Here is a 25,407-nt window from a genome sequence, read left to right as displayed (position 1 = left end):
CTATGCAATTTTGTCTGTCATGTCTTCCATCAGCTATATTTTGACCCCACTTGTTTAATGCGTCTAATTCACTCTGATCTGTTCCGGGCCTGTCTCGTTCTCTTATTAGACAATTTATAAAAAATCGTAGTATCAGTGCTTGCATGCCAACTTTCTGTTTCTCCATGGCATCCTTAATACTGTCAGAGTCCTTTCCTGTCTGAACGAACTCATATATTCTGTCTAGACGATCCTTCATTCCTGCATAGCATAACAAGCTATCAGTAGCGGATCTTAACCGTAATGATGCCAATATCATGAAATCGTCTTTTCCGGGTACTGGATCATATCTGCAAACTGACATGTTTTCTTTTAATGCGTCAAGGCGGGATGAATTAGAGGAGTGGGGAGACCTGTACGTGAGAGGACTCTGCATATCTCTGAGATTGAATCTGTGAGTTGGTGGCGGGGTCTGAGGACCCGCGGTCGCACCTCCTGAAGCGGACGCTTGTACATTACCTCCCTGTGGAGTCTGTATCTGAGCTTGAACTTGTCGCTTAGGTGGATCAGGCAAACGTGGTTTCGGTAGGTCAGTTTTGAGTACGGGAAGTGGCGGGGCTGGCGGAACGGGAGAAGTCTGTTGCGGTACCGGCGGAACGTGACCTGGGGGTGGGGTGCCACCCCCGTCCCTGTCAATAGGCAGGGCACGAACAGGCAGATTGGTGTAAGCCGGTGCTACATCGTCTAAGTATGAATTTAGGAATATGTCTTTAGTAGTCTTATGCATTACTTTAGTTGGAACTAATGGTGACGGCAAATTTTTCGGTATTTCTGAAATGGCGTCAGGTGTACCCTCGGCCAAAAGATACATGTTGTTCACTTGGCTATTTCGGATGCGATCTATTTGTTCTGATTTTACTCGAATTCCTTCAATAACTAATTCGTTTTCTTGGGCCTTTTCTGATTCTTTAAGTCTGTCTTCTCTACGGAGTGCCCTTTCAGCACGTTTATGTGATTCCTTACGCCAAAATTCTATGGCGTCTTTCTGAGATTGTCTGGCTTTCTTTTTCCGTAATGCTTCTTCTACCTTTATGATGCACTCGGCATCCCATGTTCCGTTAACTGGCCATCGGTATCTTTCCTCTAGGTGCTTTGTATACTCGGTCCATAATTCTAGATACAGGATGGCGTCTATGCCATGCTTATTATACATGAAATTACCTGGAGTGTCCCTAGGGGGGATCGGAATTTCTTCTTCTAACATCCCTTTCCTAGTTCCTATCTGCTTTAACTTGTTGAAAAACGGCATTGTGTCTACTTGATACTGAAATGCTCGATCCTTGATACTTAATTCTGAATGTAACTATTTATACAAGAAAACACAATAATGCACAAAAAACAGTCCCATTCATACCACGACATTAATCACAAAAACATTTAAAAACATAGATGACTACCCCACTATACTAGATGTACTGCTAAACAGTACAGATACACTGTTGTAACAGTGCAGAAATTCAGAAATTCGGAATACTAGATATACTGCTAAACAGTACAGATACACTGCCTAACAACAGTGCAGACCGGACTTGCGTACCCAAACCCGTCTAGATACGACCCAGCAATGGTACTCACCGGGAAGCACGGAAACAGAAGGCCTCGGAAAACTCGACTGGACTCGACTCGGGACTTCGGAAAACTTCGGAAAACTTCGGAAAAACTTCGGAAAACTTCGGAAACCTGGTGGGCCTCTTGACACCTCGGACCTTGCTTCTTTCGGCTAGGCTCTGGTCGGGATCCTCCGCACTCCTCACCGCCTCGTCTGGGCACTGATCGCAGTCTTCGTCACCTCCGTGGGTCAGAGGGAGATGCAGGAAATCCTGCCGATACGCGTATGTTCCGGCTAACTGACGGCAGGGGACACAGGTTGCAACGCACCAACCGGCGCGTGAGGTGGGGGAGGGGTCCCTATTCGGGCGCCAAAATGACGTAAATAATTAATTTACTCTCTTAATTTCTATGCAGGTAAGTACTTAATCAATAATAACTCAGTTCGGATGAAAGAAAACAGAGTCCGTGGTGTGAGAGTTCTAAGGGGTTTTATTCCTTAAAAAGGAATGGTCATGGCCAAGATATCATGTTCTGACCACCACACAGGGTGTCAGAAGGGATAGAGCGCTACATTTTATTAACAGTACATAGCTTATATACTTATTTCATTCCATAAGTAACAGTGCAAGAGGCGTAACAGCTGAGAGAAGACAAGATAACAATATACACGTGGTACATGTGCGTAATCAAGAGGCGTGAACTAGAGGTGTGTTCTGGAAACGTCACTGATAGGTGTCACAAAGGGGTGGCACTAACAGAAAATGTGGCAATGTCAGCAGAAATCGGAAGCTTGGATGCGTGCGCAGCTGGATGACGTGTGATTGGAGGGGTGCAGGGGACTTGACATTTACACTGACGGAAAGAGACAGAAGTCTGGCATGTCAGATCAACTTGTGCTTCTATCATATCTGATATCTGATGTTTAGGAACTAAGCTATCTGGGCAGAAAGGTCTCTAGAGCAGAAGCTATTCTATACTTGCTGTGAGTGCGTGTATAAGCGCCTGAGTGTCTACATGAGAAGCGTGGGGGCATGGGGCCTTCCATGGAAGCATGGCAACAGAAGCTATGAATTACTTGCATAGAGACAGGTCGGCCCTTTAGCCCTGTAGCTGAGGAAGGATGTTTACTGAAGCTAGCAGGAAGGAATGTATTTTCGGGGAGGGAAACAGATAACTCGAAGGTTATAGTCAATCTTGGCAGGCAGCAGGCTGAGCTAAGCACGGAGGGCCGCGCTAGAAGTAAGTCAGAGTTCACGGGTACGGGGGCTGCCTGGGCAGAGATTTCTCAGAGTCAGAAGCCAGAAAAGAGGCTCGGTGGCAGAGATTCAGGGCCTACTTCAGCCAGGGCAGAAAAACGTAGGAGTACACTACAAAAAGACGTTGGCATAGCATACTTAGGAACGGACCATTCAACCCATTCATGGTGGGTCTGAAAGAGGACATGTTAACGTTGGACGCAAATGTATTTGCGTCTTCATAGCTGACACAGGAGGGAAGTTACATGCACTTTAACTCGTACATGGAGTCGGTGGGGTACTCGCTAGGGAACACAACTTGACCATAAAATTTATATTACCTCAGTACATACACATCCGGTGCATGCATTCACCATGCACACACTGCACAGCACTGCTCTATCCCTGTACAGTACCTTTACCAAGCACACATACAACCAACGCAGTCATCACTCCTGCACTGTGCAACACTTTACATCTAACCAATGTAGGTCAATGGTAAGTAAAGCACACAGCAGCAGGACTTTAAAAGGCGAGTGAACCTGTAGGCCTCACTTCAATGGCTAAGGTTAAAAAGGATATGTTCACTCCTACTCATCACTACATGGCATGCTGCCACCACAGCATTCATGCTGCTTAACTACTGGTGAAGACGGTAGCCTTCTACCACTATGAGGATAGCACCTTGGGCGACCCTCTGGTCCAACAAGACCGCAATCTGTGAGACAGGCCTATGTCATGGCACAAAGGCATGATTCAAAAATCAGTATTCGGGCTCCAGACAACTGTACAGTTAGGCACTCATGGCAGGGGTACACGTCCATTACCATGCAGAGGACTTTCCCATCCTAACAGGGAATAGGAGTTCTGAGGGGAATACTCCACGTTGAAGCAACTCTGTTCAGATGTTTGGCTTGACTTCCACTGTAAACCGCGTAAGGCCAAGGACCTGAGCTGCTCTAGACACCCCCATTGCAAAGGAAGCTCCTTCCTCCGAAGCCACTGTAGGAGGAGAGAGGAGACCAGTGTCTGGTGTGGTAATCAGACGCCTGGCATCTGTCCCGATTTGTTCCCTGTGCTCTCATACCCACCACCAGAGGGCCGCATAGTGGGACTTTCCAGTCTTCCAATAAGCTTCCAGACCCTCCCCTGCATGCATATCCTGACTTCCAGCCAACTGGACACTTATTTGGAATTGATAGCCATTCCCAATCCATGCCAGGTTTTGTGAAAGCCAGCCTGCTTATACTTGAAGCCAGCCTGCTCATATTTGGAACTCCACCACCTAGCGTTCCCTGCTCACTGCTTCGTCTCCAACCCTGCTGGCCAAGGATGGGTGGAGGAATTCAGCTCACTTGTGGATGGCTGCTGCTAGCATGCTCACACCTGCTGCATGTGATTATTGTGAGCTCTATTAAGCCCCAGCTCCATTTAGGCCAAGGTTGGTCATTGTGCTGTATACTGGTGAGACCGATCCTTGTTCCAGTGTTTCCTGAGATTTCGTTATTCCTTGTTCATGAACTGCAGCAGTTTCCATCCTCCTGAACTATCATAGGCTGCAATGCTACCTTGACTCCTGAGCCTTAGCATTCCTTGTTCCTGAACTGCAGTAGTTTCTCGTTTCCTGAACTAGCACTGCCTGCAGTGCTACCTTGTTTCCTGAGCTATAGCTAGTCCTTGTACCTGATTCAACACTGCCTGCAGTGCTACCTTGTTTCCTGAGTTATAGCTATTCCGTGTACCTGAATTACCACTGCCTGCAGTGCTACCTTGTTTCTTGAGTTCCTGAGGTATAGTTATTCTTTGTTCCTATTCCTGGGCTTCAGTTATTTATTGTTCCTGATTTGCACTGCTTGCAGTGCTTTCTTGACTCCTTGTTTCCTGAGCTGTAGCTATTTCTGGTTTCCTTGAACTAGTACTGTCTGCAGCGCTACCTTGACTGCTGAGCTATAGTAATTTCCCTGTTCCTGAACTAGCTAGCACTGCCTGCAGTGCTACATTGATTCTTGAGCCTTAGCATTCCTTGTTCCTGACCTGCAGCAGTTTCCCTTGTTCCTGAACTAGCACTACCTGCAGTGCTACCTTGACTCCTGAACCTTAGCTCAATTATTGTTCCTGCCCAAGTACTGCCTAGAATTCTACTTTGTTTTCTTGATTCCTATTCTAGTATACCCTTGTAGCCTCCCCTTCTGTATATCTTTCTCCAGTCCCCGCCTTTCTTCCCATTTCCTTGGTTCCAGTTCCTAGTTTGCTGCCCTTCTATTCGGCTGCCTTGCTTCCGTTGCCTTGTATGTTTGTTACCTGCTTTCTGCCAAGTGTGCACTGTGATTTCCTTCCTTTCCTGTTAAGCACTCCTCCTTGCTAGCTCCTTGTCTATTGTGCTTGTGTTTAGTTCTTCACCTTGCTGTTACTGCCTTGCATGTTCCTGTTTGATCTCCAGGATCCGAGGGCACCGCTGACTACCTAGGTGGCGTTTCTTGTTCACTGTGAGTATTGTCTTAGAGTTACATTTATAACATTGACATAGGTATAAGCTCCACAGACCATGCCTTTGCATGCATATCCTTTATGTGGGTATTTGCAGTCAGTATCTGTAGCAACAATTGTGGGTGAGAAACTTACTGAGCTTCAGTCTTACCGTGTGGAGCTCCTGAGTGCTTTACCCCACACTCCCCTTTATTGTAAATGTTGTTTCATATATATGTCTTGCACATTCGTCCTGGGTGTAGTTATTCTGAATGCTAAAGTGCCTTGTGAGTGCCCTTCCTTTCTAGGTCTTACCAATCTTGTTCACTTATACAGGCATCCCCTTTGGATCCCTTTTTCTCCTCGGACTCCCTTTATGATCCTGGGGAGCGCTGTACTCCTCTTTCTGTGTACGTTTTCTACCCAGTTCCCAGTCCTTGCCCAAGTCCCTGACTGTATTTCCCACATAGTCCCTGACAGCATCAGCCAGTTCCCCAACCAGTTATCCTTGTCTTTGAGGATCCCTATAGTAATCCAGACCCCCTATAAGAGACCAGAGACCCTCTATTCATAATCCTCGTAGGGCCTTTCTGAGAAATGAGGCTCTGACTCAGACTGTCTGGGTCTGGTCGGCGCTGATGTTGTGTGAAGCCAGTCTAGCTCTGTATCGGAGTCAGGAATTATGATGGAATCAGCATAGCCGACGGCAGTTATCGGCGCTGGAAACACCACACAGGAACAAACATCGGTGGAGATTGTGGATTCGTGACTGGGGTCGGTCCAGGATCATGAATAGAAAATCCAGAGGGCTAGACTGGTGCCAAGGGCAAACCTGCTAGCAGAAATTCAGTTAGGTCACGCTTGAACCAATGGGGTCCAAAGGAGCTTCAGGGGGGTCTGATCTCCCAGCAGGTTTCTTTGGAGATATATACATAAAAGTTATCGAAAAAAGGCACACTCGTCAAAATGTCAACAAAGTGTTGAAAAATCCATTATAAAAATAACAAGGGAGATTAAGTCAGATCTGCGCTGATGGCGCCAAAAAGAAGGAACTGCGTGCTGCAGTTTGCGCCTATATAAGCACCGTGCATGCCACTTCCGGCGAGGACGATGCTACCTACCAGTGCAAGGTAATTGCTCTCAACAAATTTCCGTCAGTCGGACGACCTCAGGAATATTCTATGGTAAGGAATCAGTGGCTAGAAGTCTCTATTGTATAGATCACGTATCTCATTTTGTACGTGGACCGTCTCTGTCACGTAGTACATCCAAAACAATACACACAAGTTTGGAAAATAGTGTTTTTTGCTGCGCCAGATACTGTGGTTAAAATTAAATTTAAATTAAAGCATTAAGAGGATGGCTATCCGGGACAAATTCTATATAAAATAGAATATTCATTGAGAATCAGCATTTGAATGCGTAAATAGGTCCACACTTCGTAGGAAGTTGCATAATTCCGGGATTCCAGCTCTCTCATTAAGAGCCGCTCAATGTTTTTAGCCGAATACCTGGGTAATGATTAAGTTAGATTTTGAAAACTTAATTTCACAGAAGGTTTCTATGAAAAGAGATTAAGCAAGGTTGTATTCAGGTACCTTTATTGTATTATACACAGTCAAAATGAGCAATGAACTTCTATAGGAAACATTTTTTTCCACCTAGAAGGGGTAATTTCCATTTAAATGTCTTGCAATATACTAACAACACGATTTCCTACTTCTTTTCATCAGTATAATCAGCAAAATAGCCTAGCAGTAAATAGAAACAAATCAGCAGTTATCATTTTTGGCTGGAGTACAAGTAAAATATGACTACTGAAATACAGAGAATGTGGCTGTAGGTATAGGATTAAAGTCCCTTGGGACTTGGTTAAAAAACGGGGGCGGTTGCAAATTACATCAAACATCCTTACAGAAGTACACCCGGACCAGGCCGGCTTCATGCCCCAGCGGGCCACTAGGCATAACATTAGGCAAGCCCAGGTTGCGATCTCGGCCTGGCGGGGCTTGGGAGAGAGAGTAGCGCTACTGCTGGCTGACATGGATAGGGCATTCGACTCCCTGAGCTGGACGGACCTGTTTGCTCTCTTGGATCGACTGAACCTGGGTCCCCGTTTTCTGGCCTATATATGCCTCCTCTATACTGACCTGACGGCGGCTGTCCACGTCGGCGGAGGTGTCTCCCGCTCATTCAGTATCCAGCGGGGAATGAGACAGGGGTGCCCCCTCTCCCCATACCTTTTTGCGCTCGCAATGGAGCCCCTGGCGGCGTGGGTGCGGATTGACGCCCAGGTGAGGGGATTCCAGTGGTCACCGGGGGTGGCGGATAGAATAGCCCTATACGCCGACGATGTGCTATTTTTTCTTTCCAACTTGGATCGCTCTGGGCCTCGCATTTTGCGGATCCTACAAATTTTTGGAGAAACATCGGGGCTCTATATGAACCCTGGGAAGTCCACACTCTGGACTCTAGGGGGTCCGCATCCACTAGGTGAGTGGGCCGATGGGCTGCAGGTGACGGCTGAAGGTGTGAAATACCTCGGGGTATACCTCACGGAGGATGCCTCGGTGGCTATGGAGCGCAACATCGCCCCGGTTTGGGACCGTACGCGAGAGGATATCAAGGTGTGGGCCAGGATGCCGCTTTCCATTCAGGGTATATGTGCCATCTTTAAGATGGTCGCGCTCTCACGTCTACTGTATCAATTGCAGAACCACCCAGCGTTGGTCCCGCGCACTTGGATTCGACGCCTGAACGCGGCCTTGAGCAGTTTCTTGTGGAAAGGCGGCGCGGCACGAGTTGCGCTGCGGACTTGCTTCCGCTCCACCTATACCGGGGGTCTTGCCACATCTGACTTACTATCATATTATCAAGCGTCACACCTCCTTGTACTCAACGACTGGTGGTACACGGACAGGGGGGATCCTGCATACGCGGTGGAGCGATACCTTATGGGCTCTGCTTCCCTACATACTCTGTTGTACTCGGCGCCCCTCCGGGGATCGCTGACGTCCGTCACGCGCGTGGTTTTCCAGGTCTGGCGGCAGGCCCTGCGCAGGGTGGGGTGGTGGAATGTCCTGACCCTGGAGACTCCGCTGTGGCAGAATGGTAGATTGCCTCAACTGGCGGCCCTGGTGGGCTTTCGGCAATGGGACACGATAGGTATTTCTACACTGGGAGACGTTATGTCTGGAGGGACGCTCAAATCTTTTGCTATGCTGCAGGAGGAGTTTGACATGCCACATACCCAATTCTACAAGTACCTTCAGTTCCGGCATGCCCTTGCCCCGTATATCCGAGACGTGGAAGAACTGCCGAAGTTCAGTCCCATTGAGGCCAAGGTCTTTATGGGGGAATTGCCAGACAAAAAGATCTCCCGCATCTACCAGACTCTGGTACACCATAGCGCTTCGGATCTTGCCCACCTTAGGTCCCAATGGGAGCGGGATGTTGGGGAGCTCGACGAGGAAGACTGGGTTGAGGCCCTGGAGGGGCCCAGGGGAGCAGCCGTCTCCACGCGCTTGCGACTGATACAGTTCAGGTACCTCCACCGTACTTATTACACTAGACAGCGCTTGTGGAGAGCGGGATTGATTGCATCCCCGACCTGTCTTAGATGTGACTCTGAGGTGGGCACGCTGCTGCATACAGTGTGGGACTGTGGGGCTCTTCAGAGGTTTTGGGACAGAGTGTTCCGGTGTTTGAGTGAGGTGCTGGCCTGGGAGTTGCAGAGGGACCCCAAACTGGCTCTCCTTCATGTTCTAGCTGGAATTGGGGGCAATAGATACAAGTGTCATTTACTACTTCTGGGTCGGACTCTGGCCAAGAGGGACATAGCGAGATCCTGGAAGGCACCTCGTGCCCCCACCTTCACAGCCTGGCAGAATGGTATGGATTATTGTATGGGTCTGGAGCAGCCTGTCTATGTCGCCCGGGGGTGCCCCCTCAAGCACTATAAAATCTGGAAGAGGTGGGCGGACTACCGGGGCCCGGACTTGGACCCACCCGTAGAGGAGGAGGCCCTACAGTATGTTTGATGGCCCTACGGCCTTTGTTCTGGCAAATAATATGCAGCGCTTGGCATGACACGGACGGAGTAGGCAGCAGCACGCTTGGGAGGGGGGGGGAGGGGGGAGTTGAGGGGGGGCGGACAGGGGCAGAGGGGTTTCCTGTACTATTGGACATTTCCTTGTTTACATTCTTCTTCTGACTTATCGCCTAAGAAAATGTTTGCATGCTGTGCTATTGATCATTTGCCCTAGTGATTGTCTCTGGTGCTCAGAGCATTACGTGCTATATTTTTGTCATGCAACCAATAAAATCTGTTTTCAAAAAAAAAAAAAAAACATCCTTACAGAAAAACATTAAATTGAGTGATTTAGATTTAAAAAACTATTTAAATTTGAAATAATTTCCCCTCGAACATTCTCTCACAGTTTTTTAGGGCGGGCCCTCGTGATGCACTGCGCAGCAGTGCTCGCGCAGGCGAGCCGTTTTGTATGGGTTTTCAAAATGGACCTGGAAATTCCACACGCTCCTGCGTGTTCATTTCCTAGGTCCATTTTGATTGGACTTTGCGTGCGTTTTGTTTTTAAACAGAACACGCAATAGGCCATAGGCGGTCGCATAGCTCCACCCATGGCCTATTGGTTTCTGTTACGCGCACCAAAGCCCCTATGTCTTCAATTATCATGCCGACACGGGCGCGATAATTGAAGACATATGCCTGCAGTGGCGCGAGCGCGCGCACCACTCACTGGATTTTTTTTTTTACTATAGTGATCGCGAAAGCGATCACTTTCAGTGCTGCTTTTTTTTCTAGTTTTTATTGCGGACTTCCTGTAGATGCGCTGTCATCTAAAGTAATTCTGCTGTGATAGGTCGGAGAAACACGGGAGAAGAAGACGATGCACGCACGCTTCTCACTTCAGGCCGTAGGGTGGCGTGGTGGTAATAACGGAAGGTTTTCGCTCTGACATTCCGTTCCACAAAATCTATGCCATTGAGCCTGTCTAGTATAATCATTTTTCTACTTAGAACAAAAATGTGTTACATAAAACGCCCTACACTGCACCCGCTAACTCCGTATCGGTTGTCAAATATCAACTAACATGCACACCACACCCGGACAATCTCTCGTAGGACCTAATCCTATGGTGATTTAAATTTACCCTTGACAGGCCCAGAAACCCTGTGCGTGATTTGTGCCGTAGTTGCGGGTGGTCGGCTCGGGCACTTAAATTTGGGGAATGGAAACTATTCACCACCAGTCTTTGATGCTGAGAAGGCGCTAGTTAGGCAAAACAGGGGGAATGGATAGATCAGAGAATTATGATAAATGGAGCAGTTGGGAATAAAAAAAGATCATGAAAAAGCAAGATCAAGAGGCAGAGAGTGAAGAGCTGTGGAATCGCGAAGGGAAAGCTCTGTTACTTTAGTCCTTGACAACCCCGCCCGAGGGGCTGGAGGGGGCAAAGAAATCTCTGCAATTACTACTTTACAAATTAGGCACTGCAGGCGCCCTATTGCAGCACTTGGTTAACGGCCGTTGCCACTGCACGTTCTTTAGAAACTGCCAAGAACCTCACTATGCCAAGTTCTAGCAGAACAGTTGCATAGCGCCGACATTGCTCAGTTTCCTTTAAAATATGCATGTAGCTTCAAGTGTGAACGTTTTACGCTTTTAAAGCTATGATTGAAACAAAGGTGGTCTCATGCACCACTCCCTCTACTCCACACCGAAAGAAGTTAGGAAAAGTACTAGTTTTAGAAGGTAGAGAGAGGTAAAGTGGCGTTACACTGTTACACAGCAGGCAGAACATCCCTGTTTGTTTGAAATGATGCCTTTGGCTGGGAGCACAACTTGACAAGTAAGACACATGGTGTTGGCGTGATGTTTGCAAAAGCATGTATTAATTGTAGGTGGTGAGCCGCCTCCTTTTAGTTCCATCATTGTAACCTTTTATGCAGTTAGAAATCTGTCTCGTACAGGTTGTTGAGAGTACTGCATATTAGAAGGCAGTGGCAGATGGCATCCCTCCTGGTGCTGCAATGGGTTGGTCATGGCTTATCTTGCATTATTTAATTCTTACATTCCCTTTCTTCTTTTATTACCCTATTTGTCTTTGGCGTCGAGATTTCCCATGGCACCACCTCTTTCCCCACCATGAGATTCCCCCATAGTTCAATTCCCACCCTCCTTAGTGGAAAGCTTAGCTGGTCTTGCAAACATTCTGGCATACCTGGTGAATCCCATATTGGTGCACCCTCTGAAAAGTACCCCATTCCCAATATATTCCAAATTCCTACCCAAAGGAGAAGTGCTGCCTTAAGGGTCTTCAGTCTAACTTTTAGAAGTTTTTTTTGCCCCAAATGTGTAAAGAAATCCTTCTGTGCCCCACTCCTTGACCATCTCCTCCAACAGCCCGCCCCACACCATGGGCCCGGTGTACCTAAGAGAGCTCTACAATTCTTGGACTGAAATGCCATGCAGTATTGTCTTGGGTCCGGAAGTGCCAACCCACCTTCTGCCAATATACGCCGCAATTTGTTCCAGGACATCCATTCTCCCCTGGCTGCCCAGACAAAACTGCATAATTTACCCTGTATTTTATCAATCAGGTCTTTGGGGAAAGTAAGAGGGACACAATTAAAAAGAAATGTCAACTTAGGAAGTAGGACCATTTTAATTAGATTTACTCTTCCATATTATTACAGCGGGAGGTTCTTCCATCTAGTGAGTGTTTTCTCAATACCCTTTACTACCCTCTCTAGATTGTGCTGGGGAATTCTCTCTAATGAATAAATAATACTTATTCCAAGATACCTGATCTCTCTCTCTGGACACTACCCCTTCAGTCTAAAATATTCCAGCACACTATCCCAGTTTTCTCATTATTTACTGAATATCCTGAGAAAGCGCCATATTCTTTCGCCAATAGCTCCACCCTGGGGATTGTAACAACCGATCTGCTGTATAAATTATACAACGCAATTTTCTTTTCATATGCTCCTGTCCGGAAAGCAATAACCGGTTCATCCTGGCAAAGCATCTGGGTAAATAGTTCAATAAATATATATCGAACAATAGTGGGGAAATGAGGGCACCTCTGTCTCATCACTCTAAGAATCGAGAAAACTCCTAGTGAGAGAGCCATTAAGACAAATCCTAGCTGTCGAGCGATGATATAAAACCTTTAATGTTGTTATAAAATGTGGCCCAAACCCCATGATCTCCAATACTGCGATAAGTAATCCCAGCACACATGATCAAAAGCCTTGGCGGCATCCAATGTGACCGCCGCCAAGGGTACCGACCTAGATGTAGTTTGCCGATACACCCTATCAACTGCTGGGTCAATTCGTGCATCTGCCTCCCGGGGATAAAACCCTTTTGATCTTCCTGTATAAGCTGAGGGGCAATTCTAGTCAACCTCCCTGCTAAAATGTTAACAAAGATCTTGTAGCCTGCATTTAGCAGGGATATCGGTCGATACTACTCTGCTTTCACTGGGTCATTGGCTGGTTTTAATATCAGAACTATGGAAGCCTCTCTCCACGATTCTGGGGCCTGTGTCTCCCCCATATATACCATATTAAACAAACTTTCCCATACAGGCAGTACTTCTTCTGTTAACATTTTATATACTTCTGAGGGGACAGCATCTAAACCAGCGGCCTTCCTATTCTCAGCTCTTTTAATTGACCCCCTTATCTTCTCCTGAGTGATTGGTCTTCCATCCTTTTTTCCCCTTCTTCATTCAATACGGGGAGGCCAAGTGTGCTAAGCTAACTTTTTAACTTTTGGGGTCTGGAGTAATATCTTCCTTATAAAGCAGTGATAAAATGCTACAACATGTTCCTGCATTGCATCCCAACTGTCAAGCACCTCCCCCCCATTCCCCTCAGCTCCTTTATCTCATTTCTAGTTCTTTCGACCCTAGCCTTCCAGGCAAGCAATGCCCCAGCTTTCTCTCTATACTCAAAATCCTTCACATTGCCATCTTGCTTTACACTGCGACTCCAGCCTGATTTTAAATTTTAATTGGACCTCTTCTAACCTCCTTTCCAGCCTCTCCCTTTCCTCTCCAACGCTTATAGAGTGCAAAGCTTCTTCGAGCTTTCTTTTCAACGTTTATTACCTCTGCCCTATCTTCTCTATTTTTTGTACAGGCAAAGCTTTTCAGGACCCCGCGAATATATACCTCAAAGGCATCCCATACTATTCCAGGGGAGGCAGTATCTTTATTATTGATGAAGTATTCTACTGCAGCCTTTTTCAAAGCTATCTCAACTCCCCCCTTCTAGACGAAGGGCGCACTTTAACATCCATCTCCTACCTGGCTGCAGTCCTAGAGTTTGTAGAGTAATTATGACGGATGAATGATCTGAAATTTGAGCTGGGAGAAGCTCAATCTTTTTAATACTGATTGCAAGGCATCTATCAACTAAGAAATAGTCTAAGCTTGAAAAGTGATGGTATTGACTGTGATACGTGTACCTTCTCACCTTCCCTCTGAGATATCTCCACACATCTAGTAAGTCCAAATCCTGTATCATACCTTTCTATGCATTCCTCATTTTAGGTACAGAAGCACTCTCCCTCCGCATTGAGCGGTCCAATACAGGACCCAGCAGTAAATTAAAATCCCCGTCCACAATTGCTGGGGCGGAAGTATCTGCCAATCTCAATTCCAATTCTATATTGTACTGCAGATCATCCTCATTGGGTCCATGTGACAGGGAAGGGGGGTCAGTAGGAATGAGACAGACATCACCGCTTTGTAGACCCGGTCTCATTCCTTCCCCGTATATTTCTCCACAGTGTCCCCCGCCTATTCAAGCTCCATTCATTACAACAGCACCAGACTCGGAGTCCTGTTACTTTAACTGGGCGCAGTTGGCGGGAGTTCCAACCCCATTCACCGACGTCACTGGAGAAGAAGACTTGAAAGCCTGGACGCCCATTGGAGGAGTGTGCGAGCCACCAGCGCGGAGTGAAGCTGAAGCAGGGGAGGAGACGGAGTTTGCGGAGTTGAGAGGCACGGAGCAAGAACTCCAGCGGAGTCTGAGTACCACGATCCTGAGCGAGAGACGAGAGGAGCCAGGAGGCCAACGTACACACACACCGCACAGCCGCTCTTCAGAAGAAGAGTGGCTCACACAGGTAGGAGCGCGAATAGCAGGCTGGGCGGGGAGAAGAGTGTGAAACAATCCCCTTACCATATTCCCTCTCCCGAGCACAAATCTTCACCTCCTGTACACCTCCTTCACCGTGTGCTTCTGTACATATCGCACCGTGTGCCTCCCTCACTCCCTTCCCCTCTTTAAGTTAGGAAAGAGTGCATTTCCTGACTGTACCTTTCGTTTTTCTTTTGGGACATGGCCTTGAGAGGAGCCAACCTGGAGAGACAACGTCGGTCCCCAAAAAGCTGCCCGCTGCCAGACGATGAACCAGAATCCTCTCTGCCTTATTACCGCCCCAGTCCGAGAAGGCGGAAACTTTTGTTAAGTTTGAATAAAACACCTGAACACAAAGAAACTGTGTCCTTGCCTTCATCCATCCCACTCACAGTCCATAAAACCCGACACATATGAAATCACAATCTGCCCATCTTATTCGGGCTAGAGCACACCTACCAGAACTGTTTGTACTCGACGACTTAAGCTCCATCCCACTACTGCTTCTAATTAAAATTGTGACCCCCCTTACATTGTGCTTGATCAGAAGTAATGACATTTTGGACCCATCCACACCTACCGAACAACTCCTTGCTTTTAATTGCTAGTGCGTGTGTCTCCTGTAAAATCATAATTTGTGCCTGTCTATCTTCTAAATACTTAATGGTTTTCCTCTATCTTGGTATAGACCTAATACTATTCACATGCCATGTAGATAAATCAATACTTGGAATTCTGGTCATGATACTTCCTTGTGTATTCCACCTCCTGCATAGGAGGTTCTGGGGACTTTTTTTTGACCCGCTGCACCCCACCCGTGCCCACAGCCCCCCCCCCCCAATATTCCCCCCACCCCCCCCTTAACCCACCCAAGGGAACCCTCCCTCTCTTTTTAGGCATAACAATGCCTATGGGCGCATCATTGGGGGAATTTCAACTAGTTTAACAACATGCAAGAGAGCAAACTATCCGTAATCAAGGATTAGTCACTTAGCAGTTTATCCCTTTTTGATTCTGTCAATTAGAGACTCAACATCTTCTACTGTTCGAAGGTTATAAATGTTATTGTTCCACATTATGCGGAACTTTGGAGGGAATTTTAACTGAACCTTTGCTCCCAGCTTCCGTAGCTCCTCCATCTGATTTCCTAACTCCCACTGCCTCTGCTCTGTAGCTTCACATAGATCCGACCGGAGTAGCAGTGTATACCCCTCTACTAAGTATGGACCATTTTTTAAGGCCCGGCTTAGTATCTCTTCTTTAGTAGTGTATGAGAGAACGTTCACAAGGATCTTCCTAGGTTTAGCCCTCTGGGGATTGCGACGAAAAGGCTCTCTGTGCGCTCTTTGAATTTCGTGTTCAAAATTATTCTCTTCCTTGCCCTTCATAATCGTATTCTGTAACAACAAGATAATGAAGGCCTTCATATCTGACCCTTCCTTGGCTTCCAGGACGTTCAAAAACCTCAAATTATTCCTTCAGAAATGGTACGCCACTCTCTCAATATCTTCCCTTAGGGTTTGGTTTTGCCTTTCTAGATTAGAGATCTCAGAGGCATTGTTCTCCACATCCTGCTTTACTATGACCACCTCTTCCTCGAGCTTCTTTGTACAAAGAGTTACGTCATCCAACTTTTGTGTTAGCTCCAAGCATGATGCTTGTATGCCTAACTAATTAGCTTCCGAGACCTCAAAGCGGTTCTTTAGGTCATTTTTCAATCCCAATAAGATACTTGCCAACAAAGCTTCTGAGGCTTCAGGGCTCCCCTGACTCACTTCAAGCACTCCCGCATCCAAACTGCTCTGTCTGCTTCCACTTTGAGCTTGAGCAGGAGCTCCTAGATCGTCGAGTGGTGCAAGGACAATAAACCTATTCCTCACAGGAATTGTAATAGCGTCTCCTTGAACTTGCATAGTATCACTGCTTAACTCATTCATTTTTGAATGAGTTAAGCCGGGCCTATTCACAACCTTTTTCATATTTTTCGTGTTAGTTGCAGTCTCCTCTGAATTCACACTATTCCTAGATGGGTCTGATGCATCTACTTCCATATTGAGGCCTGCGCCACCTGCACTGCCTGTACCATCTTTCTGCCTACTTGGGAGGACTCGAAAAAATTATTTTAATGAGGGAGTTATTTTTACTTTGGTATGCGCAGTTACAATTTTTCCTGTATTTTCCCCTCGATGATTTTTCTTGATAATGATTTTCTACTCCAGAGACTCCCTCTTCCTTGCCGCCCCCGCTTTACCTTGACAAAAACTTATACTCCTTGCGTCAATTCTGGCAGTGAATCCGGCAAAATAGGAAGAGAGTTCGCCTTACCTCCGGGGTTCCTGGTCCTCAAAGTGTACCTGGAGGGTGCCTCACATTCCTTGATAGTACCTATCTACATATGCGAGGGCTGCCCCACTCTCTCAAACAGCACTCCCCTCTTCCACTCTCCTACTGTGTTCCTCCAGTCCCTGGCCGTCTTCCTCACTTTCTCAGAGTACTGCTGGGAAGCTCGACTTGTTCTGTCTCTGGCCCTCGTCTTCACGCTGGCCTCCCACGAACGCTGAAGCTCCACTGCTGCGTCTCTCCAACGCGTCCCCAGGAAACCAGGAACCAACCTCCAGTAGGCCGACCCGGCCCGCATGTCTGCTACATACCACAATTATGGTAGGTTTCAGCTACAGATTCCCGTAACTGCGTCTCAATTAGAGCTCTCCCCCGGTAACGCTTTCCCCTCAGTGGCACCCACAGCCGTGAGAGTCTAGCTCACAGCCGCCATGTTCTGAACATTCTCTCATTGTAGTATTAGTACATTTGATATCTGCCCTAACATGTGCTCACTTGGCTTTCTAGGCAAGCTGTTACATTGGTTTGGACCACCGCATTTTTTGAGTTAATCTCTTAAACTCCTACACTCAATCACATCTTAGCCACAAAAAATGTAAATCAAACATAAGCATTAAAAATCATTAAAAAGACCTATGGATATGTCTCAGGCATCAAAATACAGAAAGGAAACAAACTTGGCTTTTAATTAAAAACATATAAGAAAAAAATGAATCACCTGTTGGACCAGTTCAATCCCTCCTGCGTAATATGCTCCATTTTCTCGGGCTAATTCAGCTTCACCGGCACTCTGTTAGGAGAAGGAAGAAAATGTGTCAATAATTTCACGTGTAAAAATAAAAAGTAAGGAAACTGCTACTGACCCAGTATGCATCTATTATTGGCATGTAGAGCTGTAGATTCATATGAGTTAGCATAAATCGCCATCTGTTGGGCTCGGATGTTTGCACTTTGTTTTTCTTCGAAGAAGTCTTCCTAGTCACAAGGAAGGTGACACCTCCTTACCATGATAGTGCACATGGGCATCGACTCCATCCCCAGATTGTTTTCTGCCATAAAGGGTGATGATGGAGTTGGTAAGAATAGAAAAAGATGTCCATATGTGTTGTATCCAAGTAAGATAATACTGTAGCAGATAAAGGTAACCGGGGAGGCGGGAAGGTGCATATGAATATACAGCTCTACATGCCAAGAACAGATGCATACTGGGTAAGTAGCATTTTCCGTTCGAGGCATATGAGCTGTAGATCATATGCGTTAGCATAGACTATACAGCAGTTATCTTCCCAGTGGTGGATGCCCTGTATCTGTTGCAATAGTTTGAAAAAGTGTTCTTAAGACAGCCTGGCCCACACTAGCTTGTAGTTTTGCATGCACATCTACACAGTAGTGTTTTGTGAATGTGTGAGGTGTTGACCAAGTTGCAGCTTTGCAGATGTCATCTAAGGGTATATTCCCTAAGAATGCCATAGAAGCCCCTACCTTGTGTGTGGAATGCGCTCTAAGGGGAATAGTTAATGTGCGTTTAGCTTTGATGTAGCATGGTTGGACACATTTAACTATCCATCGTGCAATACCAGTTTTTGAAATGGGATTGCCCTTATGTGGTGGTGAAAAAGCAACAAAGAGTTGTTTGGTTTTCGTAAAAGATTTTGTTTGTTCAATGTAATAAAGTATTGCTCTTTTAGCATCTAGTGTGTGGAGAGCACGTTCTGCCACCGAGTCTGGTTGAGGAAAAAACACTGCTATTTCAACAGACTGATTGAGGTGAAAGGCAGAAACAACTTAAGGTAAAAATGTTGAATTAGTCCTTAGAACCACTTTGTTGTGATGAATTTGCAAAAATGGTTCTTGTATGGTTAGTACCTGGAGCTCACTAACTATTCTAAGAGATGTGATGGCTACAAGGAAGGCTTCCTTCAAAGGAACTGTAGTTTACATTTGTGCATAGGTTCAAATGGTAGACTCATGAATCTTGTAAGGACGATATTAAGGTTCCAAACTGGAGATGGTGGAACTCTAGGAGGAATGATTCTCTTAGAGTCCTCCCATGAATGCTTTGATAGCGGGCACTCAAAAAACAAAGACAGGTGTGTCTGTTTTGCAGATAAGCAGCTATTGCAGGGAGATGCAAGCGTATAGATGTATATGCTAAGTTACAGTGGTGTAGGGTGTAAGAGATAGCAAATTATGTTTTGAATAGAAGCATCTAGTGGATTGATTTGATTGTTGGTACAGTAAATTACACATTGTTTCCTCTTTGTTGCATAGCATGCTCTTGTGGTAGGACGTCTAGCCTCTTTAATGACGTTCATACAGTCTGGCGGGAGTTTAAGGTAGCCAAACTCTCTGATCTGAGGTGCCAGATCGCAAGGTTGAGTTGATTGGGATATGTACGTCTTATCTCTCCATGCTTCTGAGTGAGAAGCGTGGGTGAGAGGTGTAGTTTTTGATGAGGAACTACAGATAGTTCCAACAGGGTTGTGAACCACAGTTGTCAAACCCATGTGGGAGCAACTAGGATAATTTTGAGCATATCCTGTTAGAGCTTCCCAACCACTAATGGAATGAGTGGGAGAGGCAGATAAGCGTAAGCAAATGTTCCGGGCCAGTTCATCCATAGCGCATTGCCTTGGGTTCCGAGGACATCGTACAATATTTGGGAGGAATGTTTGGTGGAGTCGAGGTAAGTTCCAGGCAATAAACCTATTGGATCATTTGTCTTAACCGGTTGTCTGTTGTAATGGAATTCCAGACAGGTAGGAACTGTTAGACGTCCGCAGACAGGAGTGGAATGATCGGGGTAGTGGAGGGAAGTCACTGTTTGGTGTTAGGGGAAGTGTACGTGGAGTTAACACTGCCTCTTCCTCTATTGTTATTCCCTCTATATCATCCCTGAAAATATCCTCTTGATGAGGAGGATTGATTAGGACTTTTATAAGATGAGGAGGTGTTTTTTGATGGTTATATTTGAGCCACCCCTATAAAAGGAGCGACGAAAAGAGCCTCTATTAGAAGGTAGTTGTAATGCCCCCATGGATTTAGTAATCTCAGTGTAATTTTTTCCAATGATGAATCGACTTTGAGGCCAAAAAGATGTTCTTGATCAAATGGCGGATTAAGTAGTGCTGATTGTACTTTTTGTTTGAATCCTGAGATTCGAAGCCAAGCGTGTCAGCATAGCAAAACGCTGGTGTTAATGGCTGTATCAGCTGCATCAAGGGCACATTTGATTGAAGTGTTAGTAATAAGCTTACCTTCTTGAATGAGGTTGTGAGCTTTAGCCTTGTATTGGTCTGGTAAGTGTTGCATCAGTTTTTCTAGCTCGTCATAGTGAGCTCTAGCATAACGCGCCAGGAGAGCTTGTGCATTGGCAATACGCCAATGATTGGCAGCTTGAGATGCGATTCTTTTGCCTGATGCATCCATATGTTTTGACTCCTTGTCAGGAGGAGGGGCGTCACCAGTTGTCTGAGAATTTGTCATTTTCCATGCATTTGAAACAACAAGTGAATCTAAAGGTACCTGACCCTTGATGTAAAGCCGCTCCTACAGACCCAATTTACATTTTTTGTCTACCTTTGGTGTAAGTATTCTAGCTCTAACAGGGTCTTTGAATACCTTACTGGCATTTGTGGTTTTTTGGGAGGGAGCGAAAGTTTCCACTAAAAAAATCCTCGTCCAACGGATCATTATGTAATTCCACCCCATGGTACTGAGCAACACTATTAATGAGCTGTGCGAAACCAATATTGTCATCAGGTGGGGATGGTCTGGAGGGATATAGATTTGGGTCTTTAGTATGATCCGGATCCTTATCATAATCATCCCAGTGGTCTGAGTCCTGTGGAATGTTGTCCTCATTATCATCCCCATCCCAGTCTCAGTCATCCTGTGGAACAGGTAAAAAACGTGGTGGTGGCGAGTTTGCTGGTGAAATTAATAGATTTGGATTAAAAGGTGGAGGAAAGGGAGGTATGTAAGGGGGAGATGGGTTATTACCCATGTCTTTTTTTCTTAAGAGTTATGTGGTGTTGTTCGAAGTTTTCCAGTTTCTGGGTCAATATGCAACTGTTTTTGTTTCAGATCCAAAGATTCTTGTGGAGGAAGTTCTTTGGATGGAGTCTGTTCACGTTCGGTAGGTTTAAGAGGGCTTCCGTGGTTTTTAAGTTCAGTGCTCTTCGGTGCGGGATGTTTTGGCTCCGAAGGAAGACTTGACTTTTCCCTATTTCAGATCCAAAGGCTTTTCTTTAGCTGGTTTCGGGTCCAAAGATTTTTTCTTTAACTGGTTCTTTAACTGGTTTTGGTTCAGATGCTTTCGATTTAGCCGGTGTCGGTTCCGAAGCTTTTGGGTTTGGTGGTATCAGCTCCGAAGCCTTGGGTTTATGGGAATCTTTCAGTGCCGAAGAGGTCTTCGGTGCAGACAGCAGAGCGTCAGGCTTAGCCTTGTGTTTCGGTGCAGAAGATGTGGGTTCGGCACCTGCATGGGGTCGGCTCGATCCCGAGCTGGAAGACTTGTCTTTGTTTCATAGCCGGGCTCGAAGGCGGGGGTGTCAGAAATGGTATGACGGTGTCGACCGGAGCCCGAAGGCGAAGGTGTAACCAGAGTCTTTAGTGTTTTTGTGGGCAGTTGGTGCTCGTTACTCACAGTTTATTGAGCCGGAGTGACATTCGAGTCCTCTTCCATGTCGGAGTCGTCGGCTTCAGACACGGAAATGTGTTCTTCTTCGGTGCAGGGTTGGAATTCCGACTTGTCCCCGAAAATATCAGGCACAGGACTAGTGCTGCGTCTCATCTTGTGATATCAAACCCAACAGTCGGAATGATCGACAGGCCTCGCAGTTGGTTTCTTCGTGCTCTGGTTAGAGGCAGAGATTAAAGACTTCGTGCAGGTCCGTGTGTGAGAACTTAGCACCACACCCGGGGCATTTCTTCAATGGAGTCTGTTCCATTGACTGCTGCCATGGTCGGCACGGGTAGGCCTCAAGGCCCACGTTGAAGCGTCGATCGAAGTAGTTGGATTTTACGATGCACGTCGAAAGAGAAAACAAGATAAAAACAATACCGCTGGGTAGTAAGTATTGCGCGTCTAAAAGGTTGGAAGAAGATTCCGAACCGGAGCGGTGCAATACAAATCCGAACTCAATGGCGGGAAAAAACAATCTGGGGATGGAGTCTATGCCCATGCGCACTATCTTCTTAAGGAGGAGTCACCTGCCTCGTGACTAGAAAGACTTCTTCGAAGGAAAACAAAATGCAAAGATCCGAGCCCAACACAAGATGGCGATCTATGCGAACGCATATGATCTACAGCTCATATGTCTCAAACAAATATTTTGCAAATGATAAGCCCTCCTGTGGAGCAACGTCTTGGACTGAAAATGAATACCACTCTGTGGATATTCAGCCCTCTTCCTGTTTACCTATGAGAATCTTTTGTACTACACAGCTGGGCGCATGCCTTAGTATACATCAGAGGCATGCACACAGCACATATCAGAGCACTTATTCACGGACAGGTGTTGCAGCCAAAGAAGGAGGAAGTAAGAAGAAATGGAAACCAGGTAGTTTTACAAATCAGAACTCAAGACTGCTGGCTAGAGAAACTTATGAATGAGCCTAGGCCACATGCAATAGCCAGATAAAACAAAGGACTTCAGATACTGAATTTCTAATACTTCATCAAAGCACCATCATCACAAAATGAATGTATTATAATTAAAAGACCTTAAAAACCTTTCAACATTTATTTTATTTATTTATAAAGTTTTAAATATCGCGAACAAGATCCCGAAGGATATCTGAGCGCTTTACAAAAGGATGGAAGGAAGGTAATAAATGCAATATCAACATCAAGTAGGAACAAAAAACAAGAATAATCACATGATTACAAGACAAAGGAGTCAAAGGCGAGTAATACAATCAACATGTACATAGCGGGCTACGAGGGTGGTACACGATAAGGCAAAGAAGAACAGCATCAACTGAGTCTAATGGTTGTAGGATCAATGACAGAGCAGATGATCCTAACCCAATTAAGGTAAGAACTTGTTCATTAGGAATCTTTTGGCTTCCAGTTTGAAAGCAATCATGGAGGAGATTCTGCGAACTTCCGGTGGAAGAGAGTTCCATATCTTCGGGGCAGTGCCGGAGAAGGCTCATTGGCAGGTTCTCTTTTTGCTAAAGATGCGTGGTTTCGAGAGGAAAGAGTTAGCGCTTCTTGAGGCTCTACCACCACAGGATAATTCAAGCTTTTGCGCTAGGTACCTGGGAGTTTTGACATGTAGGGCTTTGTGCACCAGAACGGCAATCTTTAACTGAATTCGAGCATCTTAGGGCAACCATTTAAGCGATTTTAGGGCTGGGGATTTCGTTTGGTACCTGTGACCAGTCTAGCCGCAGCATTCAGTGTTGCTCTTAGTGGAGCCAGGGTGTATTTGGGAAGGCCACAAAGCGTAGCGCTGCCATACTCTAGCCTCGGCAGAACAAGCGTTTGGACCACCTGCTTGAAATCAGTTAGTGGAAGGAATGGTTTAAAATTTCTGAGTGTCCTCATCAAGTGATTAGCTCCCTTGCACACATTGGTGATATGATTCTTCATGTTCAAGTGCTTGTCCAGGGTGATTCAGAGAGATTTGGCTGAGGCTATAATGAGAGGGGAGCAGATAAAAGCAGTGAGGGGATTCAACCAAAGATCAAAGGTGTGGTTCAGAGGAGAGATGAGAAGGAATTCTGTTTTGGTGGTGTTGAGAAGGAGATTGTTCTCAGTTAACCAGTTTTGAGTAGACGTTAGGGTAGTGTTGGGTGAGATTATGTTGTCCGGGGAGGAGATTGTCAAATAAAGTTGCATATCGTCTGCATACGTAGGATAGAGAATGTTCGTGGAATTTAGTGAATTAGCTAATGGTTCCAAGAATAGGTTGAAGAGTATAGGAGATAGGGCGGACCTTTGGGGAACCCCCATTAGTACTGGAGAGGGCTGGGAGAGAGAGTGGTTTGCATTGACTATTTGTGATCTGTGGTTGAGGAAGGAGGACAACCATTGTAACCTGACCAGTGAAACCCATCCTGTTCTTCAGAATGGATAGGAGGTTGTCGTGATTGACCGTGTCGAAGGCAGAGGAAAGGTCAAGCAGGATTAGAAGGCAGAATTCATTTTGATCAAGCATTTTTAAAATGTCATCCAAGACGTGAGTGACAGTCGATTCAGTGATGTGCCCCCTCCGAAAGCCAGATTGATGCTGGTCTAGAAGTTGGAAATTCTCAATGTGAGCACAGAGTTGGGATTGAAGCATTTTTCTAGGAGTTTGGCTACGGTGAGGATGTTGGAGATAGGGCGGAAGTTATTGAGGTCAGCTCTATCTGTGTTAGTTTTTTTTTAGTGTCGGTGACACCTGAGCTGCTTTTAGGCAGTCTGGGATTGTGTCTTGTGACAGTGAAGCGTTTACAATCTTTGTCCAGGTGGGGATGAGGACATTCTTTATTTCTTTGTAGATGGCCGGGGGCCACGGGTTACTGAAGTGGTTAGATGGGTTGATACTCTGAAGAATCTTGTTGATTTCTTTATCACTGAAGTGGGTAAAAGTGACCCATGAAGCATTGTTCTTGGTGTTCATGCTGAAAGGTTTGCACTTGTCTAAGAGGTCAAGAGGTGGTGCAGACTCAGCGGATGGCAGTAGAGCCTTCTTAGAGGTGAGTTCAATGGTGATGAGTCTTGTTTTGTAATTTAAGCTGTCACAAACCTGTTCACCCCACCTATCCCCCGTTGCCCATATTTCTTTTATGGGGTGCACCCCATAAGGGAGGAGGGGAGCAGTAAAATCTAAGGATAGCCCCACAAAATTTCCCAGACGCCATGTCATTCTGTGACCCTATCACCTTTAATAGTACACCCCCAAACCCCTTTTAATACGGCCCCCCCAAATGTGATTGCCCCCGAAAGCAGTGTAAGGGGGGTGCAGTAAAAAAAAATTGAGGTTCCCCACCGTAACTCCTGTTCTCTGTATTCCCCCCATCTGTGTGCTGAGCAACCACTGCATGAGAGCCCACCGTTGCCCCCACTCTGCTCACTCGTCTTTTACCCTGACTTGCTGAGTGCCCTGGCCCCTCCTCCATCCATGACCCCTTCTTAGTCACTTGGGCCCCAATCACCAACCCTTGCTCTCCAGTACACTCTGACTCCACCCATCCAATCTGCCTAGGCTTCTCCTACATCCCCTCTTCACTCTTCATATGCTACCCCTTTTCACCCGTCACTGTTCACTTGCTCTCATCACACCCATTTTAATTAACAACCACTCTGCAATGCACCATTCACCAGGGGTGATATATATATATATATATATATATATATATATATTCACGAGCAAATGTCCCAAAGCGGGGGGGAGCAACTTGAAGCCGGTGCTGGCGGCGAGGATCGAGACAGCCTCGCTGTCAATTGCTGGAGCAAATAATTCTTCAGTAAAGAAGACGCCGCATACCACTTTGAATTACGTTGATTTGTTTATTCTCCTGTAGGTTTTACCCCACCTAAACCTACAGGAGAATAAACAAATCAACGTAATCCAAAGTGGTGTGCGGAGTCTTCTTC

General features: G+C 46.1%; 1 protein-coding gene across 1 annotated transcript in view; it reads right to left on the bottom strand.

The window, feature by feature from the left end:
• Positions 1 to 25,407, bottom strand: part of MRPL1 (mitochondrial ribosomal protein L1) — a 641,951-nt gene that overhangs the window by 308,732 nt on the left and 307,812 nt on the right. The window contains exon 5 of the mRNA XM_086961813.1: positions 17,533 to 17,604. Coding sequence (XP_086817939.1) covers positions 17,533 to 17,604 — 72 coding nt within the window. The remainder of the gene's footprint in view (positions 1 to 17,532; positions 17,605 to 25,407) is intronic.

This window comes from Lissotriton vulgaris, chromosome 3_1, assembly GCF_964263255.1.
Source record: "Lissotriton vulgaris chromosome 3_1, aLisVul1.2, whole genome shotgun sequence".
Taxonomy (NCBI): Eukaryota; Metazoa; Chordata; class Amphibia; order Caudata; family Salamandridae; genus Lissotriton; species Lissotriton vulgaris.
Note: the sequence above shows the minus strand (reverse complement) of the source record. Positions and strands in the feature narration are given on the sequence as shown.